Raw genomic sequence first — 12,282 nt, forward strand, 5'->3', positions numbered from 1 at the left:
TAGCTAGACCAGACCAAGGAGAGAAATCTAGGAGAATAACCACCAGAATTGCATTAACTCATCCGCAGTCTACGCAGGACCATGGTTGGAGGGGAGGGAGGGAAAGGGAGGGAAAATGGTAACACAGCGACATAATGTGGTGGAATAGGCTAGTGCTAGTCAGTCATTAATGTGTGCTTTTTCTATAGGTAGCATTATCATAACAGGCTACACAACGCCTGTAGCATGGTTGCAATATTGTTGGGCACTATACTGTATATCCACATTGAATACAAGCCATTTGTATGATCAATATGTCTTTCTGGTATTTTTTGCATTGAACTATTAACCAATAGCAAGCCCTACTTTGCATTAATGATCATGTTTCCTGGCTATCAGTAAGGAAATAGAAACGCGAAAATGGCATTAGGCCTTCCAGTTTGACAAGTCCAAATCATGACCTATGTCCTTGTGAAAACACGATGCCAATATGATCACGGCTATCCAATGGACATCTATTCGTCCACTCTCGTCCTTCTCGTGCTTCTGCGCAAAGCATTCAAGTGAACCATCTACGGCTGTTAAAATGTCCAGATGTTTTGGTTTCCTGGGCAGCTCAGGTTCCTAAAGAGAGTCTGGGTTGCAAAGTGAGGACAAATCGACCTTCACGTGGGGGTTTCCCGTCGCCAAAATAGCCCTGGAGACCTAGATAATAGACTTCATCATAGGCCTACCATTTGGATTTGGTAATTGATGGGATATGTGGCTTCCATGGAGGTCTTGGCAGGTAAGCCCCATGGAGTTGTATCTTACCTAATGGCAACAGAGCAGAAATCTGCATACAAAGGCATTTTTAAAGAGTTGGATGATATCTAATGAGACCTACCATATAAATTACATAAAACACATGTCTAATTTAGCTTGGTTGATTTTAAAGAAGACTTCTTGCAGTTGTTTGATGGAATAAGGCATCTGGATTTATTTATTGTACTCTGCCTCCCCCCGTGTCCTGAAAATAATTGCACCAAATGTACAATTGTATGCATTGCCTTCATATCTTCATTAGTGCTTTGAAAGCTTTCAGAATTGTGCAGGTTTTCGAGGTCTTGTTGGTCTTGGTTGTTTTCGGGGGCTTGTTGGTCTTGGTTGTTTTCGGGGGCTTGGGGATGATCTTGCTCAGGAACCCAGGTTTTCCTATTTTCAGCTTCTTTGAGGTTAGTTGAAGAATCCTAGAAAGAAATCACAGTTCTTAGAGAGGACTGCCCAAAATGTCCCTAACAGGGTAGATCTTGACTAATGCCACGTTCACGTGCTATAATAGTTATCGAAAATTCCGAGTTCAAACTAGGAAGTTTCACTTGAACGACCCTCCAAATCGGAATTACAAGGAAACTGAGAAAAGTTTTTGCCGAGTTGTGACGTTTCACCACTGACCTTTTACCGTTTCAACCAAAAGATGACAGACAGCAAATCCGATTTTGACAACTACAACCTTGTCAATATGGATAATTAGGCGACATTTGCCATTTGATAATGTTGCTGGTTTGGCCATATTGTCAATGTTAAGGATGCTAGCTAACGTAATTACGAACAACGTCAGCTAGTTTATCAAGCTAGCTAAAATCGTATTGGTTGGATAATTATTCCAACCAAAAAGCACATGAATGAAACAGTCGTATTTCCTAGAAAGTAGGAAGTTCCGACGAGCACATGAGCGTGGCATAAGCACTCAACTGACCACAAAAATGTGTTGGGGTTGTAGCTTTTAGTGTCATAGAATGTAAATTAGGGTTAAGGGTTTTAGGGTTAAGGATTGGATGGGATGAAATCCCTTTCTATAGGATCAATTCAGATGTACACTCATCAATAATCTTTTTTTTCTTTCGTTTTTTTAAAGGAGACCAATCTCCTGCTGTAGTAGGAAGTAGAGGCTAGGGAGACAGGTATGTGGATGAAGACAGAGACAGAGTCGAAGAACACGGACAGATGCCGAGTAGTGACTCGAATCCCCCGAAACCGTGGCAGCATGCATGGTCCAGAGTCGAGTTTTAGCACTCGACATGCCTCCGACACTAATCTATTTGAATAGAATTCATTGACTGTTGGACTCACCTCTGGCGGAGTAGCGCTGCCTCATTCTTCTCCATGGCCAGAGCATGCTCGGCAGCAGAGGCTTTCCGCTAAAGACAATAAATGAATTACAGTACTACTTGAAAGTATGTGATCCCCTTGTGCAATTACAGATTTTTTGCGTTTTTACCATAAAATCTTAATTCAATCAGAATCAGTCTTTTTGTTCTGACATAACAGGTTTATATTTACCAATAACAAATGGTGGTGTAGAAGAAATCATGCGTGTAGTAGAATTTTTCTTTTTTTAAGGAATTAGTGCAGGTGCAAAAATACGTGAACCCCAAGTTGCATTGGTTAAATCAGTAGGTATGTAGAATAAGGTGGGTGATGTACCAATAAAAGGAGAGATCGTTAGGACAGAGTTTGGGCGGGACTCTGATAATAGAGATAAGAAACGTGGTCAGTTTGGTGTTACCCATCCAGGTGAATGCAAAGCACACCATGCCAAGAGGAAAGGACAATATCAGAGGACATCAGGACGAGGGTAGTGAGAGCACATCAGTCTGGTAGAAAGAAGGCTATAAAATAATCTTGAAAAGATTTGAGCTCAGTCCACTGTGAGGCAAATCATTTACAAATGGAGAGCATTTAACATGACAGCAACTCGGCCTAGAAGTGGACGCCCTTCCAAAATATCCCCAAGAGCAACAAGAACAATAACTTGGCTATAGGAGACGTTTACTCCAAGTTATCGCTGCTAATGGAGGTGCCACAGGCTATTGACTGAAGGAGTTCATATATTTTTGCACACATCAAATCTGAGTTTCTGTTAAATAAACCTCTTTTGTTAAATAAACAATGAAAATATATCAGATTTTTTTGTTTTCTCTCACTTACTTGGAATGTTTTTATTACGAATTGGGGTTTAGATAAGGATTTTAGATGTTTATTTTATAGCAAAATAATGACCAGCCCTGTAGGGTTCACATACATTCAAGCATCACTGTATATCTTAGTGTACAGCAAGACACAGAGTAACTAGCAAAACGTAGCTAATAACACCTTAGTGCAACTACAGTAGCTAACTTTAAAGTGAATGCTCTCCTTACCGATATGGTCTGGATTTTGTCTTGTAGCGTGTCAATCTGAGGAGAAACAAAAATAGCATTAGAAATGTGTGCAAAGACACCCTATCACATATGACCCAATATGAGTGTTGATACTGGGGCTTATGGTTTGGTTGAAGTACTTTGTAGTTTAGCTTACTACTGAGCGGTTATGGATCACTATTTGGCAGGCTGTCTTAGGCTTACTTACATGTTGCTTTTCCTCATATTTGCCTTGAATCAGGGCTTTGGTCCTGTGAAAAGACAAACACCAATGTACATGTATTGTGAACGAGAACAAATCCTAATATGATCAAACTTATATCAAAATCCACTTACAGCTCGTTTAGAGTCTGTCTATACATCTTCTCAGTGCTTTGGAGTTTTTGATGTAGAGCGGCATTCTTCTCTTCAAGCTGCCAATTTTTGTCTGTTGCAAAGTAAACAGATATACACGTAAAGTAGAGAAAATATCAATACAGAATAAAGTGATTCTGGCTGGTGGGATATATGTTGTGTGTTTGTAACATAGCCTACCCCGAAGACCCCTGTTCTCCTCCAGTGTGGTTTTGATCTGTAGAAATTTCTACATTTTTAAGTGCAAGAGCCAGCAAACAACTGATCCATTGTAAACTATTATAGTATTTACAGTTTTGGGGTAAACTGAAAAGAGGGTCCTTTCTGTAATCACACCCATTTTTTTCATCTACTTCTTTCAGTAACTTAACCAAATGTCTCCTAGCTTACACAGACTATACATTAACTTACTAAGGTTGCATCCTTCCTCACAGTGACCCCGATCTCAATGTTTTCCTCACTCTTGATATCTGTAACAAAGGTGATTATTTGATTAACATATCAATGCACATTTAGTTGTAGATAACCCTGCATGCTTCTATCCTCGAACAATCCTGACAAGTAAGCTTAGTAGGTCGATAAAACAGTTTGCAAACTTTTTATACGCTGATCAAACTGTGTGATTTACGCACCGGTAGATTGGGTGTTGGTGGCACTAGGGATCCTGGCACCGTGATGCTCTTTAAGTGGTTCCGTCAGTCCCCACTGTTGGGAGCCATAACATAAACCCCATTAAGATAGCTCTTTATCATCATACCAAAATAGTGAGTTTGATTGAGCAGCAATGGACTTACAACAGCTTTCAGTTTCTGTATGTGTTCAACACGCTCCTGGAGTTGTAGATGAAATGCCTCCATTTCTCCAGCTCTGATGTCCCATTGTTTCTTCATATCCTTGGAATAAAAGAGATGGGCTCAAATGTTAACTGTGTGATAAACGTCTGACCGTGACAATTAAACAAATTGATAAATGGACTATATACTTTGACCGTGAGTTAATAGTTAAAATACTTTTTCAGATGTTATTTGACTTTGCACCTATAGAACTCCATACATTTCCAGTAACTCAACATTAGTCAATGTCAGTCTATTAGACATGATGACACATTGGTCATACACTGTAGAGGGCAGGGAAACTAGTTAAATGGGTTTAGGAATAAGAGTTCTCTGACTGCTTACCTCCAGCTCCTGACTATCCTCCTGAGAGGACTGCAGGCATGCCCGCAACTTTTTCACTGGCGCATCATAATCCTTCAGCTAAAACCAACCAGATTTAGAACATAAGTTACAATGATCATGGAAAAGTATAGTATATGTTACTGCAGGTATGCCCCCGACCTTTGCACCCGCGAGTCATAGTCCTTCAACTAAAACCAACCAGATTTAGAACATAAGTTACAACGATCATGGAAAAGTATATGTTACTGCAGGTATGCCCCCGACCTTTGCACCCGCGAGTCATAGTCCTTCAACTAAAACCAACCAGATTTAGAACATAAGTTACAATGATCATGGAAAAGTATATGTTATTCAAGTCCAGAATGTCCCAGGTCTGACTTAGCTTCTGAAACGTACCAGTATCTCCATTTCAGACAATTGAATCACTACGTCACATTTCTTTTTCGATAGCTGGGCGAGTTTCACGTTTAGCTGTGTCTCAGTCACTGGAGATACAGAGAGGAATATGAAATTAGTCTTGGTTCAGGCATGACTAAGGAGCTAAATCTACTGTATAAAATGTAAGTACAAAAGCTTGCTTCTCCTCATCTGAGCTACTTAATGAAAGGAAGGAAAACTCACATAGACGTATCCTGCTTTTGATCTATAAGAAACAGAGACAAGGCAATGAGAACAACGTTCAAACATGGACTACATCACACATCATTAGAAGATCAATCAAACTGCAAATTGAGCCTTTCCCTCAAATCCTTTCATTTCCATAGGAAGTTGAAGTGTATGAAAATTGTTGTAACATGGTAATAATACAAAAGGTTTACCGCAAGGACGGTCCTCCATAGTAATATCACACCAAAACAAATCAGGGCAGCAGGGAGAGTGAGCTCCCATCCCACTCCAGGATGGGTTGCTCCAAACCATTCCTCTTCTAGAGAGAAGAGAAACTGGACAAACAAACAAACAAATGTCACATTGCCATTTATCATGGAATTCACATCAGATAGAATGGACTGTCAGTGAGGAATAAAGGTAGATTACAATAAAGGATCTCTGTGGGTACTATTTACCAGTGGTGTAAAGTACTTTAATAAAGTACAAATCCCCCAAAAAACTACTCAAGTAGTACTTTAAAGTACTTTTACTTTTTAGCTGCACCAATGTGTCGGAGGAAACACTTCAACTGTCAACCGAAGTCAGCCTGCAGGCGCCCGGGCCCACCACTATAGCAAGATGTGCCAAGTAAAGCCTCCCCAAAACCTTGCCCTAACCCGCTGGGCCAATTGTGCACCGGCCTATGGGACTCCCGGTCATGGCCGGTAATGACACAGCCTGGTATCGAACCCCAGGCTGTAGTGATGCCGCAACACTGCAATGCAGTGCCTTAGACCGCTGCGCCTATCGGGAGGCCCTAAATAATGTACTTTTTACTTCATACATTTTCCCTGACACCCAAAAGTACTTGTTACATGTTGAATGCTTAGCAGGACAGGAAAATTGTCCAATTCACGCACTTATCAAGAGAACAGCCCTGGTCATCCCTACTGCCTCTGATGGCGGACTCACAAAACACACACACTTTGTTTGTAAAAGTGTTGGAGTGTGCTCCTGGCTATCCGTAAATTAAAACAACATGAAAATTGTGCCTTCTGGTTTTGTTAATACATGGAATTAGAAATTATTTATAGTCTACATTTACTTTTGATACTTAAGTATATTTAAAACCAAATACTTTTAGAATTTTATTTAAGTAGTATTTTACTGGGTGACTTTCACTTTTACTTGATTTTCTATGAAGGTATCTTCACTTTTATGTATGACAACTGGCTACTTTTTCAACCACTGCTATTTAACTACTCTTTCAACAAAAGCCATTTCACATTTGCATTCAGCTCCATAGACTACTACACCAGCCACAACCCCTTCAAACTTCTACCATTATTTGCCTACTTCAATACAAGCAAGCACACATTATGTTCAGGGAAATGTCCTTGTCTAGTTTTGTACTCAGTCCTACATCCTTTAGTCCTCCAAGAAAAAGCGCGAAGAAAATGGTAAATTGGTCAATCCCTCCTTGGTCGGGCATCGTCATGGCGGGCCAAGGAGCACCGAACTCCGGTACACCTACTTCTTCACACACATCCATATCGATGACTGAACCAAAATACACAAGACTCTATTTTTTAACTGCATGCTTTGTGACGTCATAGTGGAGCCTTAGTTACTGTTGTTTTTCCCCCAGCAACGCGCATTTCCCCATTGAAATGGATGGAAGGCCTACGGGTCAAAATGATCTCAAACTGCGTTGACACAGATGATACAATTAAACCCATCGTCAAGGAATGTTGGGCTCTTGATTGACAAGCTGACGCACCAACTATTGCATCATAGGCCTAATTATCATAATTCTTTAGCCAGCAACTGAAGGTTCTGATGAGAAAAAGAACAAATAAAGGCAGAGTTTAGGGCCTAAAACGCTTTATTATTTAGTCATTTACTCATCTTCAAAACCATAAGACAATCATAACACTTGCCTAATTTCAAAAACATCAGGGAATAGGCCCACATAATATAAAGTAGCCTATCTAAGATCTTTTGGTTTAGCTGTTCAACAGTTGATCTTAGACAATAGCCTAAGTCCACATCCCTAATTTAATTTAGTTTGGCTAGTTCGTTTAAATTTGGAAACACTTAATTCATGAGAAAAAAAAATACAATTATTTCTTTTTAAAGAAATTGTCATCTCCTATTCACAACCCTCCCATGCAAATTAATAACAGGTAGGCCTAAATATGTTTATTCTTAACTGCATACAAAATTATTTCCAACAACCAACTCAGTAACATAAGCCTACAAGTGCTCAACAAGTGCTCAACATAAAATCTTGAGTGGTATGAACACACATCAGATAGGAATCAAATGTATAGGCCTAACAATCTGTTAGGGACCAGACACCAGAGCATCTGTATTTAAACGTGCCCTATTTAATAGGCAATTAACTTCAGTTTTTATGTTAAACCCAATGGATGCCCTTATGGATTTAAGTCAAACACTTATTATACTGTGTGACGAAGCAGACTCAGTGAGTCTCCGTTGTTACTAAAGCACATTGTTGAATTTCACTTATATTATTGGGTCTCGATCTTATTTCCATATAGGATACATATTTAGTCATTCGTTTCCCCAAAGTAGGCTTATACATTTTGTTTTAATTACATTTTTTTTGCCATTATCATGAGTATTTACCCTGCGCAAATCGAATGTGTTTAGGGAAATGTTGTTCTCGTTCTTCTCGTACTTGAGTGAAACATTTAAATACATGAATTTACCCGTATGCAATCCTCCAAGATACGTTTATGCAAGATAAGTTTACGCCCGCAACACTCACGAGAAAGAGGATTTGTTCTTATTTTCATAAATTAGTATAGGCCTACATTTCCCTTCGATTGTAGGCTGATTCGCGCGTCTCGAGCTCCATGTCTTTTGTCATTATCAGTTGTTATCTTACTACATCTAACTGTTTCAGGTTTTCCTTAGCATAAATTCTACCTTTAATAATTCGTCTATAACAATTGAACTTCCATAAAAAAACACTTTTAGATACCTTAATAAGTATTCCTTCTCCTTTTCCGTCTGTAGTTCACCTTTTTGACATCAACGTTAAAGAACAGTGTTGACCACAAGATGGAGACAGAGTAAAGGAAATGGACACATCAAAATGGAAACGGATTCTCAAACATACAGGAAGGTTACTACTACAGGTTGCTGTAACTCATTTCAGTATGTGGAGTACAGCGACCTGTGTGCACCTATCAGTAATGAATAGACTCGTGTGTTCTGTACAGGTATGCATTTAGCACCATAATGGACAGTGTAACTATACAGCTGCACTAGTGTTTAATTCCATGATTTGTATTAGAGAAAGAGTTTCAGTAAAATAAAGAAGACGGAGAGATATACTGTCCTAAAATTAACCTTGCTGCTATTACGCATATCCGTGCACACACACATACGCACGCTAACACACACGCACACACACACACACACACACACACACGCTCATACACTCTCTCTCTAATACACCAGATGCATTATTGGGAGGTTTCACAGGAACATGTGCAGTCTGACAGGCCATCTAGTCTCACCCCAGCGTTGAGGACAGAGTCAGGCCAGCAGCTAGCCGCCAGGGGAGGGGAGGAGGAAGAGGGAGAGGAGGAGGAGGAGAGGAGGCTGGGGGCCGAGGGAGCCCAGGCAGGATCACATATCTCTGGGCTAATTTCTCACATGGCGGAGGAGCCTTCTATCTCATTTCCTCCTCCAAGCCCAACATCCTCCCAGGAAAATAATTTACAAGGTAACAAAACAGGATTGTGTGTTTGACTGAGAGCAATGTTGTCCTCCCACCCGGTGTGGAGAGTGAGAATGAGAAGGAGAGAGGGGAGAGATGGTGTGCAGCACTGCCAGAGAAAGACAAGCTGACGGTGGATTTATTCGACCCCAGAGAGAGGGAGACGGGGAGCGAGACAGAGAGGAATATGGAAATAGAGAGGGAGAGACAAAAATGCTACAGATGAGATTGAGAGGGAGAGAACGAGAAAGACAGAGAGAGACAGATCGTGTAGTCTGTTGTCTCAAACCTGAGGCCTACATGGAGGTAGGAGCATGTCAGAGTTTAGCAACACTCCTACACAGACTGGGTGGGGCATCTCTCACCTGCACATCCTACCAGACATAGCACCAGTTGTACTAAACATTTGTACCTAGTCATGCAAAATTAGAAATGAAGGTTATGAGTAGGCAAAAGATAAAGGTGAATTTAGATTTTAGATTTCAATGTGGTGTTTTTCATGAGAGAAAAAGGTTCAAAGTTGAGAAAGTCAAGCCCCTTCATTTTTCCTTCTCTAAAGATCCCGTTGGATCTCTCTATGACTACATCCCAGATGGCACCCTATCCCCTATATAGTGCACTACTTTTGACCAGGGAGCATAGGACTCTGGTCAAAAGTAGTGCACTGTATAGGGAATAGATAGGGTGCCATTAGAGACAGGACCTACTTCCCCTGGAAAGGTATTATCACCTGCATTTTCATCAACAGCCCATGTGACAGAGAGGAGCTGACATAAAATACCAGGGTTTAAGACTTTCACGTTTCTCTCAATGCCGAGTTGCACATTTCAGAACCTCTAATGTCCCTAAAACAGCAGACAGGGTGTGAATCATCTATAGACCTGCCTTTCCACTTAGGAATGGGAAGGGCAGAGCAGCAACACAGGAGAGGTGTGCGTTTGTGCGATTCCAGTAAATATAGACGAGACGGTTAGGTATTGAAATAGTGAAGTGTGTGTTCAGGTATAAGAAGACAAGAAAAGATCAGGATACTTTGCTGTATTGACTTAAATGACATTGTCCGGATTTTGATGAGCAAACTTGACTTGCTCACCCAGTTTGAGTCCGTGGCAGTCTGTGTGTGTTAGAATGGAATGGAATGAATTGTAAATCTATTGTCTTACTGTAATGTAATAATAACACAGCCCACACCCTAGTCCTGCTCCGCGCACTAAACTGAGGCCGTCAACTGACAGATACTTCAATACTCCTTTGTGTCCGTGGAACTCATTGAGAGACTAAATTAATCTAAACACACACACAGGAGAAGAGGTATATCAAGGCTAAGCAGAAAATCGTCCTGGCCAGGGGACAGCTGAAGTGTGTGTGTGTGTGTGTGTAAGCCAAGGCAGAGGTGGAGGAATGTGCACTGGGGTAGGAGCATGGAACACACAGGAGAGGAACCAAAGTGTGGGTTATGACATTACAGTTAAGCAAACACACACACACATCCACACACACGCTACAGTGTGTGCCGAGTCTCAGATGTGTTTTAAGTGCAGCACCAGCAGCAGTAATTAGTGATGTCTCAGTGTGCCTTCACTTTTAAACGTGTTAATTAATAATGATCCCACTCCTGTCCCACTCAGGCAGCCCTGCTTGTTTCTCAGAGTACGGGCTTGACTGATTAGTGTTCCTCAGAGCCAAAGGGGTTCATGCATAAGTGCTCTTGTCGCTCACCGAGTCTCCAAACTACCCTGAGTGTACAATAGTACTGGTACAGAGATCAGCTACAGTATGTTTCTTAAACATGCTGAGTGTGTGTGTGTGTGTGTGTGTGTGTGTGTGTGTGTGTGTGTGTATGTGTGTGTGTGTGTGTGTGTGTGTGTGTGTGTGTGTGTGTGTGTGTGTGCGCGTGTGTTTCATGTGTGCGTGTGCCTGTTCGTACAGCACAACTGTAATATCTGAGTCTAGAATACTTGATTACTGTACTGAGAGATCCACATGTGTAAACAATTCATCACACTCGTATTAGTACGTGACCTCTTTTCTCTCTTCTCTCTCCTTCTCTCTCCCCCACTCTCTCTGTATTTCTTTCCCTCCACCCTACCCCCCCTCTCCTTCTGTGCCTTGTGAGGCCTGCCTGGCTGGTGATTGAACACAACGTGTTATTTAAACACTCTCAAATCACAGAGAGACTCTTGATGTCTCTGTTTGCATTAGGGCCCGCGCCTGCGAGTGCAAACGGTCCTTCAAAAGCCCATCACACTCAATTAGACTGCCATTCTGACGATGCGCTCATGTGACCCTGTAAAACGTGCGGACTAGACAGATAGACAACCAGGGTAGTCTTTGGTCGCGTGTGGCAATACATTGACATTCAACGACAGAGACACACACCCCAGACATAACCGTACTCACACACGTACACATGCATGTGCGTGTGTGTGTGAAAGGTGTCTGGTGCCTGGGGTTAAATCAGCCAGATGAAAGGTGATGATGAGGTCTGGTTCCTCAGTATAGTGACAGCTGTATATTAATCTAAAGAAGTTCTGACAAATCAAACAGATTTTTTTTCTCTCTCTCCCCTCTTCACTCCCAATAAAAAACCCACCCCTAGAGCCCTCATCATCCAGCACAGGTACAGGACTTGAAAGGAAATTGATTTCATCTTTAAGGGGATGGGGCTGCTTTGAAACAGCACCAGCTGCCGATGATGCACGACTTTTCTTTTAGGATTTTTTTTTTTTTTAACACTTCAACAAACTTGAGCCATATTGTGACGGATAAAGGCCTGAACATCAGCAATCCAAACGAATTCTGTAATTGAGAGATAAACGGACACACTTTGCAGGTTCTGAGAGTACCGATCGGACGGGGAACATCAGTGGGCCCCGCCTGGGAGTGACACAGAGTGTTGTGCGGCTCCTAGAGGATTTGAGCACAGTTGCACATTAGCCCACGTAAATATTACTGTGATATATATATATATAGGATACAGTATTATTAGTCAAAGGCATGCTGGCCTTTACTCATAAAGCACTCCAGTGTAGGAATGCTTATCTAGGATTAGTTTTACCTTTACAATCCTAATGAATAAGATGACAACAGGGTCCTGATCCTAGATCAGCACTCCTAGTCTGAGATGCTTTATGAGTACGGGCCACAGATTCTACAGGGGAGATTTTACTCCACTGTATTCACATGGAACATCTAGGCCTACTGTCTGTCAGTCCCTGCCTCTCCTCAGATGAACAGTCTCTGGCCC

At 41.4% G+C, this 12,282-nt stretch overlaps 1 protein-coding gene across 2 annotated transcripts; it reads right to left on the bottom strand.

The window, feature by feature from the left end:
* Positions 1-930: 930 nt before the first annotated feature.
* Positions 931-6,955, bottom strand: LOC115162914 (transport and Golgi organization protein 1 homolog). 2 transcript variants are annotated; one of them, XM_029714425.1, is made up of 14 exons: positions 6,705-6,955; positions 5,512-5,634; positions 5,315-5,336; positions 5,090-5,178; positions 4,694-4,771; positions 4,310-4,408; positions 4,148-4,220; positions 3,927-3,985; positions 3,696-3,744; positions 3,498-3,588; positions 3,370-3,412; positions 3,162-3,197; positions 2,092-2,159; positions 931-1,208 (listed from the first exon to the last, which is right to left on the bottom strand). In XM_029714425.1, the coding sequence occupies exons 1-14, from the start codon at positions 6,831-6,833 to the stop codon at positions 1,031-1,033; spliced, it is 1,137 nt and encodes a 378-aa protein (XP_029570285.1). In that variant the 5' UTR covers positions 6,834-6,955; the 3' UTR covers positions 931-1,030. The 2 variants fall into 2 exon arrangements, with proteins under 2 accessions (XP_029570285.1, XP_029570286.1); XM_029714426.1 differs by having other exon boundaries at positions 3,696-3,732; positions 6,705-6,951.
* Positions 6,956-12,282: the final 5,327 nt, after the last annotated feature.

The sequence above is a fragment of the Salmo trutta genome, chromosome 26 (assembly GCF_901001165.1).
Source record: "Salmo trutta chromosome 26, fSalTru1.1, whole genome shotgun sequence".
Taxonomy (NCBI): domain Eukaryota; kingdom Metazoa; phylum Chordata; class Actinopteri; order Salmoniformes; family Salmonidae; genus Salmo; species Salmo trutta.

Coding starts and splice junctions, on each gene's coding strand:
- LOC115162914 (XM_029714425.1), bottom strand. CDS start 6,833: ATGGATGTGTGTGAAGAAGTAGGTGTACCGGAGTTCGGTGCTCCTTGG. Junction 5,635..6,704: donor TTCTTGGAGGACTAAAGGAT/GTAGGACTGAGT, acceptor TTGTTTGTCCAG/TTTCTCTTCTCTCTAGAAGA. Junction 3,413..3,497: donor AGACAGACTCTAAACGAGCT/GTAAGTGGATTT, acceptor GTCTTTTCACAG/GACCAAAGCCCTGATTCAAG.